Below are 23,284 nucleotides of genomic sequence, written 5' to 3'. Positions count from 1 at the left end.
AAGAATATGAAGATCTCTCCTTTCAGTTTTTGGAGTTGTTCAACTTTTAGTCCCTGAAAAGCTGGAGGTCTGGGTATTAAGAGTAGGTTGAAGAATTATTTTTGACTTAAGTAGACTTCACTGTGCTATAGATTATTTGTGTTCATTCAATGCAGATATATGCACTAGGTACTCAGTGATTATATCACTGTCATCCTATTTCGTGTGGTTCAGCTGACATGATTTTCCTTATTTGCTCTGAACTGCTACAGGTAAACACTAAGTGCAATTGTTAAGCTTTCTATTTAAGAAATGATGACGTGTATGTTTTCCCCCAGTCAGAGTTTGGTACTTGGTCCATTTAGTATTCTACCTAGTAAAAGCAACAGTGCTTTCCTGTGCCTTTAGTTTGGGTTTTATTCTTTTCCAAACTTTCCTACCCTTTGGCATCTTTCTTGAACAAAGACCAACTTGTGATCTTGTGATGCCTCTTTTTAGAACACTCGAGAAGTAAGGATTTGCAAATGTTTTCAAAGCCAGAAAATCTTGCCCCCAATATCCTCCCCACCGAGAGTAAGCTGTTGTAGCCCACGCTGCCTTAAAAAGAACCAGAGTACAGGTTGCTTGTCTTCGAGGGACCAAAATGATTACTGAAGACAGACCTTTGGGACAGTAACAGTGGATCAGTCTCACAGATACTGGTTTTCCTGTAACTGCTTAAAATTTAAAAAGGAAAAACTACAGTACTAGTTTAGAAAATAAGTGCTTGTGGGCAGGTGGTACAACTCAGTCAGTAACCATTAGGGATTTTGTACACCCTCTCCCCCGCCTTCTTCTGCAGCTGTTTCTCGGTTCTGCCAGCAGGTGTCACTATAATCACAGAACAAACATTCCACGGCATGGTACGTAACTTTATTTTTCTAGCATAATAATTTAAAGTATTTACACACTACACACTCACTGTTTTACACAGATATGTATTCATATACCTATGAACCACATCTAAAGGTTTCTTTGCAAAGACTCGACACACGGGGCGGGGGGTGGGGGGGTTTCCAAGCATAACAAAGAGGACCAAAAAAAAAAAAAAAAAAAAAATTGAGTCTTTTAAAGACAGCCATGTGGAGCATCTGTGAAAACCAGTGTTTTCCCTTAAGTTTTAACCTCTCCGAGGAGACCTCTGAACAGATATATCCTATCCACATGTTGGTATAACCCAAAACTCTTCTGGATAAAAGGATTTCAGGAACTAACATGTGCAAGCAGCATTTTCACTAGAAATCCAAGAAAAACAGGAGAAAATAAACCTGGCCCTTATCTAGAGAAGTATTTGTATTTCTGAAAGTTATCTGTAGGGACGGGGACACTGATAATAACGGGAGAATAGCTAAATACACTGGTTCTAATACTAGCAACGCAGGATGATTTTAGCATCCTTTCCAGATAAATGACATGGCAAAACCCAATTTTCTTTCCTATTAGTAGAGGCGGTTGTTTCATTTTCCCTGAAAAGGACAAAGGCATATTAATCATATACACTCTAAGCCCAGATATTGTAGAAATTTCTATTGCTTTTACTTCATTATTCTACAATTTGCACAAAAATAGTGGTTAACAGTATCCTCAGTATTTTTCCTTCCTCATTCTACTCAATTACGAAACAAAATCACTAGCGAACGATAGCTTCTGAACTTGGTACATGGCTTCATAGGTGAACATAAGCAGCTGCAGTTCAGAGCTGAGTGTAGGTAGGTACCTAGTCCAGCTTCTATAAAAGGATGACAAGTTTAGGTTCCTACTTTCTGGAGTTGAATCTTTAAGGAGGATACCTTCATTATTTTCCCATAATGTCCAAGATTATTCTCATATACCAGAAGATGGAGCGGTTTGCCACTTCTGGATGAACTCACAACTCCATCCTATGACTGGATGATGTATCAGTTCACTAAAAGATGGAACTTCACAAAATGACATCCTCTGCAGCTGGGCCTCAGGCAGTGCCACTGATCAATAGGACATGGCAAAAGAAATTGCCTGGCCCATTAATACTAAGCATAATCTTGGCCTAAGTTACTATAGCATTTAGTTTATCTTTTGTTTGTGTTTATGTAAACTTGAATTATTAAAGTACAAACTGTATCACTACTTGAAACCAAACATTTACATTTAGATATAACAATATAAACTTACCTATCCTGCAGTTAACTTTCTCAGTTACTCTTCCTGCCTTTTTGTTCTTCTTTTCTGTTTGCAAAGAGGTGCCAACAATGAAATGGAAAAGGCAAGGAAAGGACACTACGCTAAAGGGATTTCACCAAGTTACATGGGCAACTAATTAAATGATATTCAACTATAGGTGTTAAGAGAGGGAGTATCTGATTAAAAAAACAGAGACTACTTGGGGAGCACAAAACTTAGTTAACGAATATGTCTGAATTAACCAGCACCCAGAGTAAGCTTCACAGTCAGACCAAGGAAGCTTTTGTCATTGACACCCTACTCTTTCCCATTATGCATACAGACATGTCAAAGACTGTGAGGAAGACCATGGAGTCCCGGGCAAGGAAGAATGGAAAACTTTGTGATGGGATCTGCGCTTCTATATTAGAGAAAGAATCTAACAAACCCCAGTCCTTGGATTCATAAGGTGAGGTTGGGGAGGGCTTACTGGGAGTGGAGACGGAGTGACGTATTTCTGGGCCCAAATAGTCAAGGAAGAGAAGGTTAAAAACATGGGCATGTACAAATTAGGGGAAAAAAGAGCAGGGCATGATTACTACTAAGTTTATGGTTTCATGTTTTGTTTAATGCAGAAGAGTTAAAAAGAGGGGAAAACTACAATTTAAACAGACGTGGGATGAGGTCTGTAAGCTACTGGCGTCTATCAAGATGCCCGATATTTACCTTTGAAACTGGTTTTGACCTACAAAACCAGCAGTTTCATATGGTTCAACCTAATACACTGTATGTGCTCAAATATAACGATGAGAATGGAGAACAGTTAAGAATTGTAGTAATATTCCTCCCATCTTCTGAAAAAGTGACAGCAGTTAGAGAGAAAGAAGGCTGTTTAAGGTCAATGTTCCACAGAGCCAAAAGCACCTGAAAGCAGGGAGTCAACTATCTTTTCAAAGTCAGTGAGGGGAGAAGGAGGGGCAAGGACATAATTCAAAAAATGAGGCAGCTCCACCAGGAGGTGGCAAGTGAAAACCGCACGCCACGGCAAATCAGTAGCAATGAGAGAGCAGGTGGGAACAGCCAAGAATAGTTACAAATAACTGGTCACTTTCAAAGGAAATGCTGTGTATGGTGTCTGTGTATATGCACTATACATATTAACCAGGTACACACATAAATATTTAATATATAAAAATAAAGTGCTAACAGGTCCCCAGGCAGGGACATTATAAAACATTTCACGAAACTGCAAAACAAAATTGATACAATCAAAGAACACTACATCCAACATATGTGAAAACAGCCAAACACAATATGTACAATCTGGTGGGTGTCCCAGGACAAACATCCTGTCATATACATGGTATATACATATATACTCTTTTACTCAATATATTATGACAATATATATTTTAAAATTTTGTTATAGACAAAAACAAAACCAAACCCAAAACAAACAAACAAAAACAAAAGACAACCCCTACAAAAACACAAGAAGAAACAAGCATGTGAGTCCTAGATTGACAGACCAATTGCTGCCTGGGCGGGGAGTCCCATTGCCACTGCTGGGGAAAATGTGCCAGCGTTCCTTCCTTGGGTGCAGTGCCTCCATATCCTCCAAGGCACTGTGGGCTGCAGCAGTAAAGTTGGCATCACCAGTGGTGAGCAGGTCAAAGACACAAGACTGGAAATAGATGTCCTTCACTGGCATCTTCTCATGGCATTGGGTGCTGGCAGTCTCCAGTGTGTAGCCAGGCCAGGGCTGACCCAAGGAGGTGCGAGGCAGGCTGTGCCCCAGGATGGCAGACACTTGGCCTTGCCCATCATCAATGCGTTCACTCAGGGGGCAGCCATTCACGCACAGCTGCAGGTCCTGGCTTTCCTCGTAGGACATGGCCAGGTCCTCGGGCATACGGATGGCAAGGGTCAGGTAGCGACCCAGCTGCCGCACAAACACCGTGGTCCCTATGTAGCGGGCGTGCATCTCCACATAGCGGCCACTCTCCCTCTCCACAATACGTAGGCTCTTGGCATCGCCGTCCCCGCCGCTGGTGGTGCCATCCACAAAGGCAGCTGGCAGGTCATCCGTCACAGCTTGGTAGACTTTCTGATCTGTACACTCATGGTGGGCTTTGAAGATGATAGTGATCTGTGGAAGGAATATATGCAGTTTAGCATGTTGGGGGAGAAGAAGAATGGTGCAACCTTCTGCAGCCAGAGATCCCCCTATTTTGGAACTGAACTGCTTAAGACAGAATCTTCACACTCAGCCCATGTGCTCTTGCCTCACAAAGGAATGGTGTCACTTCTAGGGAAAATAAAAAAGTCCCATATATTTAGAATTAAAATCTAGTGCAAATCCAGGGAATGTGCATCAAGAAAAAACTTTTACTTTCCTAAAACAGAACAGAGTTGCTATTGGGATACAGGCAATTTTTATTGATAATTTATATCTTGTCTCCTTCTAAAAATGGATGAGCCATGGTACGGTTCTGTGGGGGAAAAAAGTTCCTTTCGAAGTTATGCAGAAACTTAAAAGGGCATAATTAACAATATATCTACCAGAACTTTGCTTTCTAAAAAGATTCTTCATTGGACTATAAAACCATATCCCATGACTCACCACCGCAAAGTTAATATAGATACTGAGAGACGCAGCAAAGAGTTGAGGAGGGGGCGCCCCAGCAACAGCCACCATCATGTGCCCAAGGAGAGATTTCTCTAAGTCCCTTAATCAATGTTTCACATCACTGGCTAATCCCTGTGACAGGGAAACCACTTGGCAAATACAGCTCTCAAGCACTGGCAGAGACTAAATACCCTATACCTAGTTACAGCAAATGTTTTCCCCAAACAGCACCATGGTCCTTTAACTCCTCAGAAATCTCTTTTCTCTGCCAGCTCTCAATTCTCCACAGCAAACACACAATTCACAGGCAAAAAAAACATCTAATGATAATATAAAGGCCTCCCTTTAGTGTACTCATTTTCTTTCCTGCAGAATGCTTTAATTAGAACAGTCATAAAAAAAAATAAAATAAAATAAACCCTAAGCCTTTGCACACCTTTGCCTCCAACACATCCAATGTGTCTGGTACACTGGAAGATAACTATGAAGAGACAGGCTTTTGTGTCACACAAAACTGTTCCAAAGAAAAAAAGATTACATTTTGAGGTTCACGTCATTGTTAGTAACTGAGGTAACAGATTATTTTCTTCCTTCCTGGAAGGGAGAAAAAGGTATCAAGTGACTTTAGTCAAGAAGGAGGGTAGACAAGCCAAACACTCTATGAGTTACTCTGGGTGGAGGAAACCTTCCACCTCCTCCTGCAAGGAAACTAATCAAAACAATAGACTCTTGTTAAAAAGGCCAGAAAGTTCTCCCCTCACCCCCCAAGTCCTCACCACCACCCTCAAGTTTATGTCTGAAGTTTTTTCCCCAACTCGGCCAGCATTTGCTCACACTATTTAATTCCACATGTTCCCTCTGGTGTTACTTGACTGGAATTTTCCAGCCATTTCATTTTACTTCAGCCAGTTATAAAGCCAGATCTGAACCAGCTGCACTGTAGCAACTGGTTAAGTTCATATCCGTTGTTTGCAGCTGCAACTAAAAGCCAGACAATGTACTATGAAAATGCTGAGTTCTCTCCCTTCCTAATTACCCTGAGCTACAATTTGATTTCACTACCAGCCTTCTCATATTTCAACACCTTCTTAACAACCCAAAGGAGTTGTACCAGAGATGATTTCAGGAAATTTGTTGTGCATCCAACCATAGGACCTTCCAGAGTGAATGGGGGTTCTGAGCTAGATATCTAATGGGACTATAAAATAGATTTATTTGGTGGCTCTAAAGTCAGTTTGACAAGTGCTTTTTTAAGGCAAGCTAGAATACCCTGGAGGTGAAAAGATTAATTCAAGTAAATTCTGCTCCCGAAAAAAGTGAAAGTTAACAATACAGATGGCTAAAATAAAGTTAGTAATAGGCTTTATATAACTACTGTCCTCATTTTCAACTGTAACATTCATACTCAAAGATTAAATGAATTCTTCTACAACAGTTAAGTAATTTGTCTTTCTCGTCTAACAAGCCTCAAATGTAAACCAACTTGGCATTATCTGCAAGAACTAAGTACTTTTTTGTTCACCTCAGGAAAAACAAAGAGGAATTACTTTGGTTGGAACCACAAAGCAGAGAGATCCAATTCCAAACAAGTTTCCAAAAAGGCAAGCAAGGGTCAATATTCAGATGAGTGGAATAGTTCTGTACGTCTTACAAAGTCTGTTGTTTTCATTAAGCACACAAATTCCAACTCAGGAACTTAGGAGTCATTTCAAGCTCCTCACACATTACTGTCCTCTACTATGCCTGTGACATTAACAATAACGCCTACATATGCAGAAGATCAAATAAAAGCTTGACTTCTGCTCTACTATCTACACCTACAAAATATTCAAGTTAACCCAAGAGATTTGTCTCTTTCCAATCTGCTGGAAGGGATTTTCTCTCTGAGACAATCAGGGTGACATTTCTCTTGTTTCCCTACTGGGTGCGATAATCCTCACATAGAGCATATATGGAAAATTATCCCTTGAATCCAAACGCTGAGTGTGATGAATCAATCCCAGAGCATAAGCAGGGTCTCCTGAGTGGTCCTCTGTAGTTTAAATATGGGGCTGGCCAGTTAGCTTGTGGTGTTAGAACACCAAAGTCAAGGATTTGGATCCCCATACCAGCCAGCTGCTCCCCTCTGCCCCCCCAAAAGTTTAAGTATGTACTTAACAGGTACCTAAAGATATAATCAATGTGAATGTAGAAAATACAAGGTAATAGTTTCACATGATTTATGTTTTGTAATGCAATTTCATTCCTCATAACAATTACGAGTTCTTAAAAAGCAAGCTCTCAGACTGAAGGGCAAGAAACTCATTTTCAGATTGCCTTTCTCCTCAGAAAAGCAACACTTACTCATTCTTAATTCTTACTTTAAAAACATTCAAAATTTCATTGGAATTTTGGAAATTCCAACCTTTTTATATTTCCAACTAACAGCTATCAGAGCATAAAAAACCAGAATATTTAAAATTGCATTTGAAAGCTCTCACACTAAATTTAAAAACACCAGGTAAGCTGCTTACTTTCCCCCTATGAACTGATCCATACACCGTCATAACTCAATTTGGCACATCTGTTCTATGCCGCACCATGTATTATTGATGGATGGCATTTCTGTGCATTTAAAACATCAATGCCTTTTGTTAAACCTCCCCCACCTCATCCCTCTCAACTCCACCTTAGACAAACTACTCAAGTTTTCTTCATTCATTTTTAATGTTTCACTCTCTGAGATCTTTACCACCCACAAGGTCTGTTAGGAAGAAAAAGCAGCTACAAATCAACCTTCCCACATGTGAATGGCAACAAGAACTTAAGAACATTTGCTGTGAAATATCAAAACTAAGAGGCACCTGCCTTCTCTCTTTTCCCCCAGGGGAAAAAAAAAAGAAAACACATTAAATGAAAATGAAATAGCCGACATAGAGGAAAATCCAGGCACTGCCTCACCAAGAGATAAAGATATCTTCCCAAGGCATGAAAGCCTTGCAAAATGCTGCACACAGGTTTTAAAACAGCAGAATTCCCCAAAGCCTGTATACTTAACTACCCACGCATTATGTATTTTGGAAGAAACATTTACTGTTGTTTAATCAAGTCACTTTGCGCTGCAAGCACAGGTCCTTTCTGGAGTCTTCAAATGCCAGAACTGGACTTTTACTTGGATGAAGGAGCTAGGATCACTTGGCTTAAGATGGGTCAGTAAACGAAACTAAATTAAGGTAGTCAACAGAAATTATCCAGAACCACAGAAACACAATTTTGTATTACCTGGTTAAAATTCTGCTTGTATCAAAGTAAGTTAAAACAAATTTTATTTCCTATTTAGCTGATATGGCTACTTCCTCATACCCTCTGGGTGCAATTATCGGTTCAAAAAACAGTAGACTCCAAGGAAGAATGAGAGAATATTGTGCTCACAGCCCCTTTTTCTCTTACACATGCAAGTGGCACACAGCTTCAACATCAGTCTTCCAGAGCAAAAAATAAACCATTCCCACAAGAGTAGATACTTCAAAGAAGAAAAAAAATACACCTGCTTTATCTCCATCCCTGAAATACCCAAATTTTACTTTTAAGGTTCAATGTTTTCTAAATGTTGAGAAGTTAGACATAGACAAAGGGAGTAAACGCTTTGAACACACTTTCTATCCTTCAGTGTCTTCCTTCCCTACCTACCAGGGTAATCCAGAAGTGTAGATCTCAGCCAGGACAGAGCTATTCCATCCAGATCCAGTTAAGAAGGCAACTGTCCTTTGGTTACATAAAACGGGGAGAACTCTGTGTCTTTCCCCTTTTATTAGAGCAGAAAATAAAAGCATATTCATTTAGAATAACTTTCTGTCTGAACAATTTCATGCAAAACTCAGGAGCATTTTTATATGTACCACATTTAAGGAAAAGTGTTGAGCTGGGAAATATTTGATGTCATTGATAATTTTCCAAAAAAAATGAGGGGAAATTTGTTAGGAAGCTGTGAACTCAATGAACTGAAATGTATTTTAAAATCACTATTCAGCCTATGTATCAAATATCTTACCTACAGGAAGTTGTACTTACTACCCACAAAAGTACATTTTGTTAAATAATTTTATTGGACTAGAAAGAGATACTAACAGTAAGAGTACATGTGTTTATGAGGTCAGCAGCAGTTTAAAAATTTTACACCCTACACTCCTTTTAGGGCTTGCATGAGACTGTAAGAAATCTACTACCTTCGAGAGGTATCAAAATAGGTTTCTCTACTCTCCAGTCTCTTTCCACACAAGCTCTGTTCCAGAAGCACTTACAACATCCAATGAAATGGAATGGATTGGAGTTATTCTTCAGTGTTGCCCTAGGTGATAAATACATGCAGGAACAGGGGCTGCCTTGGCTGCTGGAGGGTTACTTGGCAGCAGATGGAGAAAGAAGAAACCAAACCAGAGGGAAAGGACACCCACAGCTGAAGGCTGCTAGGGTGGTCCAGAGAAGAAGCATCAAGTTCAGTGGCTGGAAAGAGCCCACAAGAGTGAAAGGGAAGCTGGCTCAGTGACGACGCATAAAAAGGACAGGCACAAAAATGCTGATTTCCAGAGTAGTTTCTGCACATTTAAAACTAGGAAAACTGGAAGCATAAATAGGCTCAGAGACAGGGAAATTGGCCAGCTTCCTGGTATAGACCAGAGCAAGAGCAACACTATGCTGAACATGAGGAGGAAAGGCCTCTAGGCCTGTAAGTTTTAACCACTCTGAAAACTCCAAAGAGAACTTCTCTCCCTCAGCCTGTCTGTTGTGTGCAGACTCTGCAAGGGTGAGGAGGCCAGAAAATGTGGGAATGCACTATGCTTCTAGATGTGAAGTCAGGCATGTGTGGACAGTATTACAGGCCTAGGCTGCCACTGTGCTTCAACCAGAGGGTAAAAATATTTGGAAAGGTGAGAGCCAGGGCCGGAGGCTGTAACTCTGTCCCCTGGAATCTGCCTTAGCATGTCTTGCCTTCAGACACCCCCACTCCTGATCTGGGTAGGGGGCAGGCAGGGCCACAGATCCCCAGGCCCTGGTGGCACCATGGGCAAATGCTCTGGGCCTAGTTTCAGCACAGCTGTTTCCCAGACTGATGGGGATTAGGAAATCACAGCCTCTAATCATTGTTCAGCTTTGGGAGGTGAGCAAAAAGTAAAAGGGCTTGAAGGTTTTTACAATACACTATTACTCTGTCACTTTTAGGTTTCATTTTACGTCCCCAGGGCTTGAAAAGAAAGGAAAAGAAAAGGTCCTTGAGAACTCAGGAGCAAAGTGGTGAGAGGCAGTGACCATATACTTCAAGAAACCAGTTAACTGGATGCTACAAAATAATATCTTTCTGTCTGCATTTTTCATTGGGCAGGGAAAGGGGGCAACATCAACACCACATATGTGCAAACATGTACATATATGCACGCACACACACACCTTTAATGGAAAGATTAAAACCCTCTCATTTCAGGAGCACATCATGCAGAGCAGATGAGAAGTTAGTGTGTAAATGCTGTCATATCAATTCTGTCCACAGTATATATACTATGTTCCAACATGAAAGAACCCCACCAGAATTAGCCAAACGTTCTTTTGGCTCCAACTCTTAAAGTAACCAAGTAACTGGAGCATAAAGAACTCCTCTCTCCACAGAACCAGTTTCACCTGAAGTTCTTTCTAGACCCAACAGCATTGTGCTTTCACTGCAAGGCTGTCCGGATAAAAGATGTATCTTAGATGTGTATTAGCTATTCTTGTTAGTTATCATTTACTGACAAGTTGAGCAGTCTGAAAGTCCTTAAGTTTCCCCACCCACGAGAACACAAAATTCAAAGCAGTGGACGAGCAAGTTCTACTGCAGTCAAAACAAACGACTACAGAATGGGTAAGGTAGCAGTTTTCATTGTTCAACACTGTAGGTAACTCTTTCTACATGCCACATTCCGCACAGGCAGAAACTGTTTGGTTAGCATTAACTGAAGCCAACAAAAAAAGTACCAACCATCCAGTGTTTCTTTCTCACCCCTACCCCTCAAAATGTTGACTCAAAGAAAATTTAACAGGGCAGAGAGAAACATTTGGAAATGTGACAGAAAAACAAGTTCTGACTCTCAGCTGTGTATCAGACTTGGCCTCGAGCCTCTGGTTTAAACTACGGAGTGTGGATTTGTTTTAAAGCGGCAGAGGCCTACAGCACCCTCACGGAATCATGCCTGGCTTGGACAGGCGTTGGGTTAGTTTCACTTACAAATGGGGTATTTTGAAGGTCTCCTCCTCCTCCTAAAATACATCTGGGACACAGGGAGTGGCAAAGAGAGATTTGAAAAATGGTGAAAGACTCATTACCCTGAGTATTTAAATGCAATCAGACAACATAAAGATGTACCTTGTTTGAAAAGTACAGCATAAAGAAAAACCAATGTAGGTAGGCCCATTCACCTTATGAAATGATCTTTCACACTTACAGGTTCATGATACAGCTAATGACTTCTCTCTCTGCTTTCTTTCCCCACATGCACTTGGAAATCCTTTCACCTCCAGGCAATTGACTGAAACTATATGAAGCAAAGTTGAGTAGTTCCTAGGCCTAAGACCTTATAATCCAGTACAAACAAGGGCTATGCAGGAAATAGAAAAGGACAAATAAGAACACTTCCACTAGGAATTATAGTTTATTTTTGCTCTTCTAAAACTTTTTTTTTTTTAATGTTTCAATATTGTTTCTACAGGAAATAAATTCAGGGAGGGTAAGAATAACTAACGCAAGCTTTCAAGAAAGTTTTAAAAGATGAGATGGGACCCTGAAAAATGAACTTATGAACTGGTGACTGTGATGGTCAAATTCTGGAAAGGTTTTCATATTAAATCAAAGATCAGCAACCTTTCGGAAATGGGAGCTAGAGATCTAGACCCTGCTAGGTTGCATGTGGGTGAAGAAATACACATGCAGGTATTGACTACAGGAGGAGGAGAGGGAGATAGTGCCACACCCCAAGAGTAAAAACAGTGACTTGTGAAAGCAACCAAAGCAGGGAGTGGTGTGCCCTGGGTGAGCACGGGACAGGCTTCAACAGCAGCTGGTCTCTGGCCTACATTCCTGGCCCTTCTGGACACTGGTGTCAACATAACTAGAAACTAGTAACATCACTTGGAACTAGCTTCCGAATATGGTTCACCAATGTTTTACAAAGAAACCCTGAAAACAGGTGGGTTTACACACAAACCCCACACTTTTCCACCAAGTGCTTCAAATGATAGTTATGTGCTTAGATTGAGGTGGGGGCTGCGTTCACCTCCGTATCTCCCATAATATACGCATACTTCAAAAAGTTTGTGGAAAAATAGAATTAAAAGATAACGCGAATCTTTCCATGAACTTTTAAAAGTACCCTCGTACTGTGTGTTGAGAATGCAGCACCAAATTAATCACACATTTTATCAAAAAAAAATGATTATACTGAGCAGAGAGCCATAACTGCTTTCCCACCTGTTCCTAATATATGCCTCAACCAGTCATAACTTTTTAGCATGTTTGTAAAGTAATGAGGATCACTATAAGGAACAAATCTCAAAGGGATGGCAAGAATTATCTGTATAACATATATAATCATAACAAAAATAAAGAGCAACCTCAGATATTAAGTATTAGTTACAATGTATCTGCAAAACAGTTTATGCTCTATGTTCCCAAAGAAAATACCACGAGTCCCTCTATAACAACACTGCATGCAAGAAAAGTGTGCATATATCCAAAATATAAACCTGAAGGAAGGAGCATCTTACTTAGTCCATAAAAATAGGAATGACTATCACTGTGTAACTCACATGGCCTCCAGAAAGATACTAAAAACTAATGCGTTGCAAAAACTTGGCTACAAAAAAAATGTACTAGGCCTGGAGTGAAGAGAGGACAGATTTCCAAACCTTGATCCAGAGATATACTTAAAATGATAGCTGAAAGCCTTTGCAGTGCAGGCATGTCTGGCTCTGATTTTCTAACCAACAGAAAATGACCCAGAACACTGGTTTGCATGCCCACTTGCTGCTGTGGATCAACAACCACATGCTAAGGGGTATCAGAAAGCAGGGGTGGACCCACTTCATGCTCTTGGAGCCTACAAGGGAATGTTTCATCACAACAGAAAATCTTGGGTTATACAGTTTAAGGAAGATGCTAACTAGGAATGACCCAAACTAAGTCTGTCTACATCTCTACAATCATCTACCAGTGTAAGGTTTTCAGAAACTTCTAAGAAAGTAGCTACAGAATTTGAGATTTAGGGATAATTATGGAATTTAAAAGATACATATATACACTATATATACGATGGGCAGGGCCTTCTACTATGCTTTGGACAGGCACTGAGTGCTGCCCATGGACTACTGGGAGCTGGTGGCCCATGGCAGCAGGGAGAACATACAAGGCATCTCAGTACCCACTCACCTGGCCAAGAGCCATCTGGTTTGGTCAAGCACAAAGACCACACTCCTTTCCCAAATGCAAACTGCTATAACATAAACCTCCTTCACTCACTCAAGGATGAAGCACAGAAAAATGTGTAGCACGAGATCTGTAACAGGACTTGTTCTCCTCAAGCTCCCCTCCTACTTTTTATTTTGGGAAAGAATCATTTTAAATGCACTTGAGATTGGCGATTTTAATATATGCTATTAGGAATATACTTGTACAGTGCAGAATCCTTTCATAAAATAATTTACTCCTCAATCACCTTCTGTGATCAGGGCACATCCTTATTGAGCCCACTTAAGCAGAGATACATAGACACACAGAATGAACTAACAGGACAGTTGAGATTGAGAGGTTGGCAAAGAGGATGTGGAAGAGAAAGTACAGAAGTTCAGCATCCTCACAAACACATGATGGGGTTTCTCCCGAGTGTGTGAGGAGGCCCAGGAGAGCTACTGACCTGTGTCCTCTCTGGAGCCTATAGAGTGTGAGCTACTGCCTACCCTGAGAACAAAACTGCTTCTCTTTCCAGTGTGGCTAACTCTGCAAGTTCCAAGCCTGTCCCTCCCCCCTCCCCCAGTGCTTGCATGCCTGCAGCTGCCTCTAACAGCCAAAGGTGGGGAAGATGGCCCAGAGCTGATGTGGATCTCAGCCGAGGCATGCAGGTGTGCCAGAAACCCCTGCAGTCCCGGGTGGAGAGATGAAAAACCAGCCCTGGCTTCCCTTTCAGGAACACACCTACCTGGCAAGGTGGCCAACTGCTGCGGCTCCAAAGAGAGGGAGCCTACAAGGCTGGCAGAGGGCATAAACAAAATCACAGAGGCCTGAGAAAGCATACCTGTGCACACCATGACCAACTGGAAAACAAGCCCTACTTTACCCAGGGAGGGGGAGGAGAGGGCTGGGGTGGGAAGAAAACAGTAGACAAGGGGAGATGGAGCAATGTCATTGAGCACTGCCTTTAACCTGCTACCTGCCATGTGGAAAATAGAAAAGGCTTAGCTAATAAATGGCTCTGTGAGTACAGATGACTTCATTTTCTTCCATTCTGTTGTTTAGACTTTTTCCTGTTTTGTCTTTTTGTGACGAGGGAAAGGTAGTTACTTAGGGGCAAACAGCACTCACAAATTTAGGCTTGAAGATGGCTGGCTCAAGAAGTCAGGTGCCCAGGATGGACGAGCTGAGCTGTCTTAATGACCTCCCTGAACAAAATACCCTGGGTCTAGTGCTTCAGCGCAGTGTCGATGGCAGTAAAATCCACGGGTTTCTAAATACAAAAATTTCAGTATCAAAGCTGCCTAGCCAGCCTCTATACTGCTAGTGATCAGTCTTTACATCTAGTGACACTAAGCATGTGGGTCATTAAAAATGCTTGACCACACAAGGAGGGTTCAGTATTTGCAATGTACAGTGCAGGGTTACCCAATAACTAACTGTATGTATGTGCTTAAGTTCTCAGCGCTGGGACTGACCCACAAAAAACCTTTCAAAAGACTTTTTTAGAAAGCCTTGTGGTACCACCCCAAGGTAAATAAAGTCAGATCTTGTTTGGAACTTATAAGTACATTTTGCCTCATATTGCTTTTATTTTTATTACCACCATTTTTTTTTTTTTTTTTTATGCTTAGGATCTTTAAAGATTTTATTTTGGCCCTGTATGGGTAAAGAAAATTGTACTGCAAGACTTTAGGCCTTTGCTTGTTTCACCAGCACATGTCATACCAGCATTGATACACAACTTCAAGAATAATCTTCCAGATGCTTACCAGGCCTTTGGAAAGAGTTACAAAAAGAAGGCGGCAGGGAACCCAACTATTAGAGGTCATGAAGCAATACAGTAATTTGTTGCTGAACAACATGGTCACTAGATGTGAGGAAATACCTTCCAATAGTGCAATTAAAGACCACACATTCTCACTGTCCCCTTGAAGTTATATCAGAAGACCACTTTTCCCCGCTCTTCTTTGGAACAGGTAAAACCTTTGATCCTTACCAAACTGAGGAAGAAAACGAAGTTGTACTTTTTATTTATTTATTTGCTAAAAATTATAATAGATTCAACAACCAAAATGGAATGATCTTATGTACTTCAGTGTAAATGGATCAATTTATACAGTATTAGTACTCATAAGGTTATTGGTTATCCCCCAAATATTTTCACTATAATCAGTAAAATGTATAGAATTTTGAAAGGCAGAATAACAAACAGAAGTGATGTGATTAGATAAAAGGCATGGAAAATAAAACTTTGGCTGTGAAAAGAACCAATATTTCCCCATATACATAGCACTTACTAATCTCTTAAGTCTTGTTTGAGGCTACTCCTCCAAGTCCTCAATTATTTGTACAATTCAAGATGATTTTTTTCATTCCCAATGTATTGCCTTCCTGAATTCTCTGTTACCCAAAGACTATTCCTAGGTTTTATGTGCCCTATGACTCTTCAGCAATGATGGATTTTTGGTCACAATTTGCCTTATAGCTTCATAATTGTATAATTTATAAGATAATTTATGGAAAATACATATTTTCTGAGATATATACAGGAAAAATTATTTGCATACATATAAAAACCAGAGAAAAGTTTATTTTCAGATGTAGAATTTGGTAAGGCAAAAGGCAAGCTCCAGCTTTTTCTGGGAGTTGAAGTATAAACATTTTGGAGTGCCCCTAAGATGTCTGGACCAGTGTTAACAGTCTTCTTTGTTCAGAGCAACGACTTCTAATCTTAGATTTGTGACACCCCTGGGTGTCTCCAGATATCTCCTGAGGTGCTGTAAAATTCCCTCCAAAAAATGCCAAGTAAAATGGTTTAAATTCACTTAAAAAAAATACGCCACACGTTTGGAGGGAAGGGAGGGTGTCCTGGAACCAAAAGACCAGTCATAAGTATTTCAAAAGCTTGATCCTTGTCAATTATATTTTTAGTCTAAACCAACATATGAAGAGAGATAATAAATACAGGAAATTAGGCAAGATGAGATGGTGTGTATGGCTTTGTGGTTGGGGAAAACAGGGAAGAAGGTGGTAACTTGGGACACTATATTAGTGGAAAATCCTTTCTAACTTTATTAATGAGTAAATGAGCACTGACTGGCAATGAGAAACCCAGTTCATAGCTCCCTTCTATGTACTTGCACTAAGACACTGGCTGGTGCCTCGAAGTTGGCTTCAAGGATCTCTGTACAGTATTAGTTTCTTCAAAACAAACAAATGAACATGGACCAGACACTGGTGGCTAGGTAGCGTAAGCTTAATTTTGTCAGCTTTTCCCTTAGCTTCTGACTTAAACTGTTAACCTAAGGCCCTGAGATTACATGGGGGTTATACCTCTGCAATATCTAATTCTTAACTTCCTTGGTTACCAAGAGGTTAGTAACTAAAGTATCATTGTGCGGTTGCCATTGGGAAGCTGGCTTAGAGCCATAACATTTTACTATAGCTTCTAAATCTCCAATAAAATATGTTTTCTGATGGGTCACTGCCTCAGGCCTCACAGCTTTCTTTATTCAGAACACCCACTTCAGTCATCTGATAAATGTGAACATGGATTTCTTCAAGAAGAGTCACACACATAGGCACTCAAAAAAGACATCACCAAAAAGAGGACACATTTTTTCATTGAACAGGCCTGCCTTTCCCTGGAGAACTCAATTTCACTGTTTACACTTTTTATTCTTCAGATCATTGCCTATTTAAATTTAGACCTGCATTTTACATTCCAGTGAGATTCCTTACTAAATAATTCTTATTTAATCCTTTATCAACTCTGTTACTTGCTTTCCAAGAAGCAAAGAAAGGTTCCTTTTTAACTTTGCCTTTTATACCACATTTCAAAAGTTGCCCAAAGAATCAAACATCTGAAAGTTATGAGTAGAAAGAAGAGAAAAAAGAAAGCATACTTGCCTTATTTGTAGCAGTAGCACTGGATCCAGGGACCACGGGCACATTTGTCACTTGAACCGAAAGATAATTATTATCTATGAGTGGCCAGGCCCCTTCCACTTTGCACGTTTGGAAGTGATCCTTGAAAGTTCTAAGGTGAGGATCTCCGAATAAGCCACAAAACAGGTAATTAGGAGGGTTCTGGTCCCTTTCCCTGTGTTCTCTGGCTCCTGCATGGCTGTGATAGTTACAAGGGTCATGGGTCACTTCAGGGTTGGTAGAGGATGTGGGTCCATCCTTGGAACAGTTCCTCTGGCTCATGAGGTCACTGATACCCAACACAGCGGAATGGTAGACCAGGTTGCCACGGCAGGCTTTTGAAGTTCGTTGGGTGCAGCCAGCATAAGCACGCAGGGCCTTGCAAAACTCAGAGTCAAAGCCGTCAATGGCAGAGTTCAGGTGCGAAGTCAGGGACACAAAGTCTGTAGTACATTTCTGGATTCGACATTGGGCTGGTTGTTGGCAGTCACCTATGGGAAAGAAGATAAGACCAACCATTTGCCAATGCTTGTTAACTTCCTCAGCTACATGAGAAAATGACATTCTCCTCTGGGAACTGTTTGTTCTATTTCATATAATCCTATTTTAAGAAGCCCTTAGAAATAGGGTTGCATTGTGCTCCTGTGTCTCAAATTAAGCCACTGGGAGAAAAACTGCATGCAGTTAGTTAACTTAACACTTTAAAGCATGGGCCACTGTGAGTGAAGTACAGTGAGTATAGTGTTCTTAGGTTAAAATTACAAGGTAATAGTAAATAAAATACTTTATCAACTCTGCTATTTGTTTATAGATTTTGAGAAAAATTCCTCTGCTCTAAGGCCAAGCCAAAGACATAAACTTTGTTTTGATTTTGAAAACTGCATAATTTGCTTCGGAAAGTACTGTAAAAGCAGCACTATGCACAAAACCATGATTAAAGCTTCTACACCTCAGGAAGGGGGAAATCCTAAATTATAGTATGATTAGTTAAAACACCTTTCTTTACCTGATTTACCTTTCTGGCTACAGGGTAGGAATATCAAGAAAAAAAATCCAGGTACAAAGATATCCTATCTTTCCTGAGGCAGGTTTATCAATAAACTGTACAACTGACACAATTTTCTAGCTTCTACAAAATATAAATGCTCTGTCAAAAAACACCGAAGTGATTCATTTGACCAAACTATGTATTTGCTTTTCTTTTTAACATCCACCTCCATCACCCCAGGATCCCAGTTCCCAAGCAGATTACAGGTTGAAATTATGCTGCAGAAAACAGATGATTCCAATCGTGTTTTTTCCCCCAGAAACAGAACTAGAGAACTATAAAACACAGAATTCTTAGAGTATATATAAACCTTATTTTCCCCCTTAAACAAACAATAAAATTTAATGATTTAAACAAAGCTAAAATGAAGTAATGAAAACTCATGTATTACTGCCCTATATATTAAAAAAAAAAAAAAAAATTCTCAGTGATGTTTTTTGCCACCAACTTCTCAAACAAAAATTTATAACACCTCTCAAAGCACCAAAAAACACAAGAACTGCCAATATTAGGTCAGTTGTGTGCTCCAATCAATTTAATACTGTATTCTGATCCATGAAGTGGGGAATAACAGACTTACTGAAAAGAGAAATACTTTATCATCAACTTCAAATTTTATAGAAATGAACTGTAACACATATTTGTGTTACCTAAAATTCTTTTTAGGTCTTTCAGCTATGGAGGAAGTTTCTTAATCTGTTCAAGTTTTAGGTTCCTCATCTGAGAAATGAGATTGTTCTAAGACAAACTCTGTGACCTTTTCCAGACATAAAATATCTTATAAATTGTATTCTAGATGGGGGAAAAAATCAGGGCCAGTAAATTATTATTAAATATATAACTATGTCAAGATGTTGGCACAATAAACTTCAGGATAACATCAAGATTTAGGACGTCATCTGATAAAAGACTTAAGATTAACCTTAATACTGTCCTGAAAAGATATTTTAATATTTTCAGTAGTAAACTGCTTTTAAATCTGAATTAAATAGCCTGTAATCTCTGTTTCCAGCTTTAGTTGGGAGGAAAGGGTGACAACCTCTGGAGACAACTCTGTCACCATTTTAAAATTTCAAAGACCAAAGAGGGAAAAATACTATAGCCTAGATTTGCTATTCACTTTAATCCAAATAAGATAATATTAAAATATTTCAATATTTTGGAGCTATGGATTTACAGCAATTACTAAATCACACTTAAAAAAACCCCAAAACACAAAAACATCTTTACGTGTTTGGCCTATTTTATGTTTGTTCAGTCCAAAGCTGACAAAAGCAGCTCAGATACTTACAGAATTCCTCTTTCCAAAGCAGAGCAAGTTATTTTCAGCTATTTTATCTCAAAAAACCAAAACAAACCCAAACTCAAAAATCCCAAAAGGCATTAAAACCATTTTACAGATGGGAAAACCAAGGCAAAGGGATATTAAAAGTCTTGTCCTGGCTAGATCATATAAGCAGCTAATATTGAGCCAGGACATGGTGCCGTTCCTCAAATCTCCTCCTTCCACCACAGGTCACATCTCTCCTAAATTTCTGACTCTAAAAACAGTACTTGACAGCTGAAAAAAAGACTTATGTAACTACTGCATTATTTTTCTTTTTAAATCAGATTCAAAACAAGCAGAAAGCAAGAAAATAAAAACAGGGCCAAGATCACTCAGTAATGAGCAGTACTTAGACTACAAATAAATGACAGCACAAGAACTTTCCGCTAAACTTGCAGTGCCTATTTGTTCTTTTTATGGTCTATAAAATCTATCCGAGCATACGTTTACTTATAATTATTTCAAATAGTCATAAAATATCAAAACTAAAAATAGTACTGAAATGCAGATGCAACTGTTCAGAAGGGAAGAGAAGCAGAATTTCAATTCCCAGCTCCTTTTTTGGTTCCTTACCAACCTGCATCTTTCCCTTTTTCATAGCAGGTAGCTCCTGATTGCTTTGAAAAACCTCACATAAAACAGAACTCCTTGGGTTCTTTTGCTTTGAATAAGGGTTCTAACAGCATTTTGCTATAGAACTGATGGCAGGGAAGATGGCTGACTAGAGAGAGTACATTGGGTCAGCATTTTCAGCCCCATCACAGGTTCCTGTGTATAACTGTGTAGCATACACCCAGAAATATCCAGGCTTCATGAATTTATAACAATACACACTTTGCCTGTTATAGGCGGTAAAGTGAGCTTCCTGTCAAAATGCCAAAACAATGAAGAGCAGAAACAATCTCAAGGATGCAGCCACAAAGACCACGAAGTGTATGATTAAGCAAGTAACTCTCGTATTGGATCTCCATTCAGGAACTGCAGAGTTTTGCTTTAAAAAAGAAACAAACAAACAAACAACAACAACAACAACAAAACCAAAAAGAGTAACCATAGTACTCTACATTTTCCAAGGGCAGAATTCAACATCTGCAGCTACAGATTTCTCTGTTTGGGTTCAGATCATATATGATTGGTGTGTCAGTATTTTCACATCAGTTATTTAAAGTGCTAAAGGATTTGTGGATCTAGAGCTTTCATTTCATCATTTTTTAATGAATCACACATAAAGGGCTCACCATTCAAGACAGTTTCCTTAATACCAGGACTGCACGTGTGAATTTGCAGCACAATCACCAGTTTACAATAAAAGAAATGAGATATGCTGAAGCTGAATTAAGAGAAATGCAGAGCCATATGGGGTGCTGAGGCAAATGATATGGATCCAGACATAAAACATATGGTAGCCCATCTGCAAAGAACACTGGCTAGGCTCCCTGCTCTGAGAAAGAACCCTTGCACTTCAATAGCACCACTCTTCAAAGAGATCTCTCAAAAGGAGCCCCCTCTTTTCTATAACCAGATTAATTGCTCTACTCCAACAAGTTGTCCACAAAAATCACCACAGCACTTTGGGTTCAATCGAATGGTGATTTTAGTGAGGACATGTTAAGATACTGAGAGGAGCTTCATATTCCAAATTCTTGAACTAAGGCAACTTAATATTCTAAACGTTTAAATCAACTTCTTATGCTTTTCATAGACTAGCAAAGAAATCTTCAAGGACCACGTTCCAGTCCTGTCATAGGATCCTATGACAACTATGGGAAACAATATCCAGTCAGCCAAGGGGGACAGAGTCCTACCCAGCACTTCGATTTCCATTTCATGAAACGTATATGTTGACATTATGAACACAGATTTCTAGCAAAACACTCCTGAATATATTTTGACACGTCTAGAAAAACCTTCCACATAACTGCAAGTGGACTGACATTGTTTTTTAAGGTTCTATAGTTAATAATTTAAAGCCTTAATCATTCTAAAACTTACTACACTATTTATTAAAACTTCAGTCTGTTTTCCCAACTGACAGTGTTAAAATGCAGCTGTTACATCACGACGCTGAGTTACACAAAGTAAATTAAGTCGTTTCCTTAAATGCCACATTTTTTTTTCCATTACTTAAAAGACCTCCCTGATTTTTACCACGACTGGTATGACCTAATAAACAAATAAAAATTACCACACACAGTTGGGTGGCATTAAAGTTCAGGATTCTCCAGATCAGGATGTTGTGACGACTGCCAGATAAATACAGGACAAAAAGGCCTCGAAGGAAAAGCAACTTATCTAATGCGCTGGCTGTTGTCGAACTAAAAGATAACTCTCCTTTCAATTTTGGCATTAAAAATTCTTTGTCTAGGCAAACTCCTAAAAAGTGGTTTCCTTATTTGTAAAGAGCATCTTAGATCTTAATGGAACATTTTAAAAAGAAAAACTAGGTATCCGTCCCATGCGAGCAGGCTCATGTGCAGGCGTCCTTCCCTAACAGCACACTCCTCACTGCCGCTTCTGCTGGGAAGTGCCGACCTCCAGAAGGTACCGTGGTATCTGTCAACCCCTCTCGGGAGCAGAAGACACGCGGCTAGCCACAAAACACTAGTTCTTCCAGGGAAGCCTAAAGCCGAATTAAAAGCAGCTTTTGCAAAAACGAAAGAAACCCCCTTTCAAAATAGTTTAAGTTACTTCGAGATTAACCCCCCAGGTTTTCCAACTCGGGTGAAAATCTTTCCATCTGGTGCTATTCCCTCGTCTTGCCGCCACCCCCAAGTCCAGAGAAGCCGCACAAGGCTCCTCGTCTCCTTCCGAGACGGCGGCGGCGGAAACCTGATCCGAGCCTGACTTTCAGTAAACACCAATGCAGAGAGCAATAAAGCATCCGGAACATTCGTCTCGGGCGTGCAGTCTCCGCCCGCTAAATCTTTGATAAGCGGCGTTGGAGGGGAGATTTATCAACGGTCCGAGCCGCAGGCGGGGAAGGCGGGCGGGCGGGAGGCAGGAGAGGGCTCTCCTCCGCGCCCCGGGCGCGCGGCACGGCCGGCGGGTGAGTTCTGGCCGCGAGCCCCGCTAAGGTGAGTGTCAGGGGCTCGGAGGCCTTCCCCGTCGTTCCACGCCGCCCTTCCGCCCCAGCAAGCGCCTTCGGGACCCGGGGCTGCGAGAGGAACAAAGCCCTCGGCTGGAGGCTGCCTCGCCTCGCGCGCGCGCGTCGTACCTGCGTGGAGCAGCCCGAGGCAGAGCAGCAGCAGCAGCAGCAGCGCCAGCGGCGGCGGGCAGAGCCCGGGGCGGCGGCGCTGCTCAGCCCCGGCGGCAGCGGCGGAGGCGGAGGCGGCGGCGCAGGAAGGTGCTGCTCTCAAGCCCATGCCCGTCCATGCAGGTCTCGGGGGCTCCGGCGAGGGCGGCGGTGCGGGCGCCGTGGCGGGTCCGCTCCCGTGGCTGCAGCATGAGCCGGGGGGCGCGCTCCGCTTCCTCTTCTTCTTCCTTCAGGCCCGCGTTGGAGACGAGCCGCCGCCACCGCCGCAGCGAGCAGCGCGCCGCGGGCGGAGCGAGTCGGCGGCGGCGGCAACGCGGGACAGCGGCATCGCGGCGGGCGGAGAAAGAGGGGCGGGAGAGAAGATACAAAGACCGTGAGCGAATACTGAGAACAGTCCCAAACGCGCGGGTGCCCCGGCCCGGTCCAGCGTGGGCTCGGCAGGCGTGGACCTACGGGAGACGCGCCCAACGCCAGCTAGCGGCCGCGGGCGG

The 23,284-nt window shown here is 41.2% G+C and overlaps 1 protein-coding gene across 1 annotated transcript; it reads right to left on the bottom strand.

Annotated features, from left to right (window-relative positions):
- Positions 1-869: 869 nt before the first annotated feature.
- RGMB (repulsive guidance molecule BMP co-receptor b) lies at positions 870-23,284 on the bottom strand. Its single transcript, XM_063087002.1, has 3 exons — positions 22,755-23,284; positions 17,148-17,656; positions 870-4,306 (listed from the first exon to the last, which is right to left on the bottom strand). The coding sequence occupies exons 1-3, from the start codon at positions 22,900-22,902 to the stop codon at positions 3,638-3,640; spliced, it is 1,326 nt and encodes a 441-aa protein (XP_062943072.1). The 5' UTR covers positions 22,903-23,284; the 3' UTR covers positions 870-3,637.

The sequence above is a fragment of the Cynocephalus volans genome, chromosome 2 (assembly GCF_027409185.1).
Source record: "Cynocephalus volans isolate mCynVol1 chromosome 2, mCynVol1.pri, whole genome shotgun sequence".
Classification (NCBI taxonomy): Eukaryota; Metazoa; Chordata; class Mammalia; order Dermoptera; family Cynocephalidae; genus Cynocephalus; species Cynocephalus volans.
Note: the sequence above shows the minus strand (reverse complement) of the source record. Positions and strands in the feature narration are given on the sequence as shown.

What these genes read in the sequence shown, in the direction of transcription:
- RGMB (XM_063087002.1), bottom strand. Translation starts at nt 22,902, where the DNA reads ATGGGCTTGAGAGCAGCACCTTCCTGCGCCGCCGCCTCCGCCTCCGCC. An exon ending in CCTCGGGCTGCTCCACGCAG is followed by an intron (nt 17,657 to 22,754) that starts GTACGACGCGCG and finishes TCTTTCCCATAG; the next exon opens with GTGACTGCCAACAACCAGCC. An exon ending in GTGCTACTGCTACAAATAAG is followed by an intron (nt 4,307 to 17,147) that starts GCAAGTATGCTT and finishes TTCCTTCCACAG; the next exon opens with ATCACTATCATCTTCAAAGC.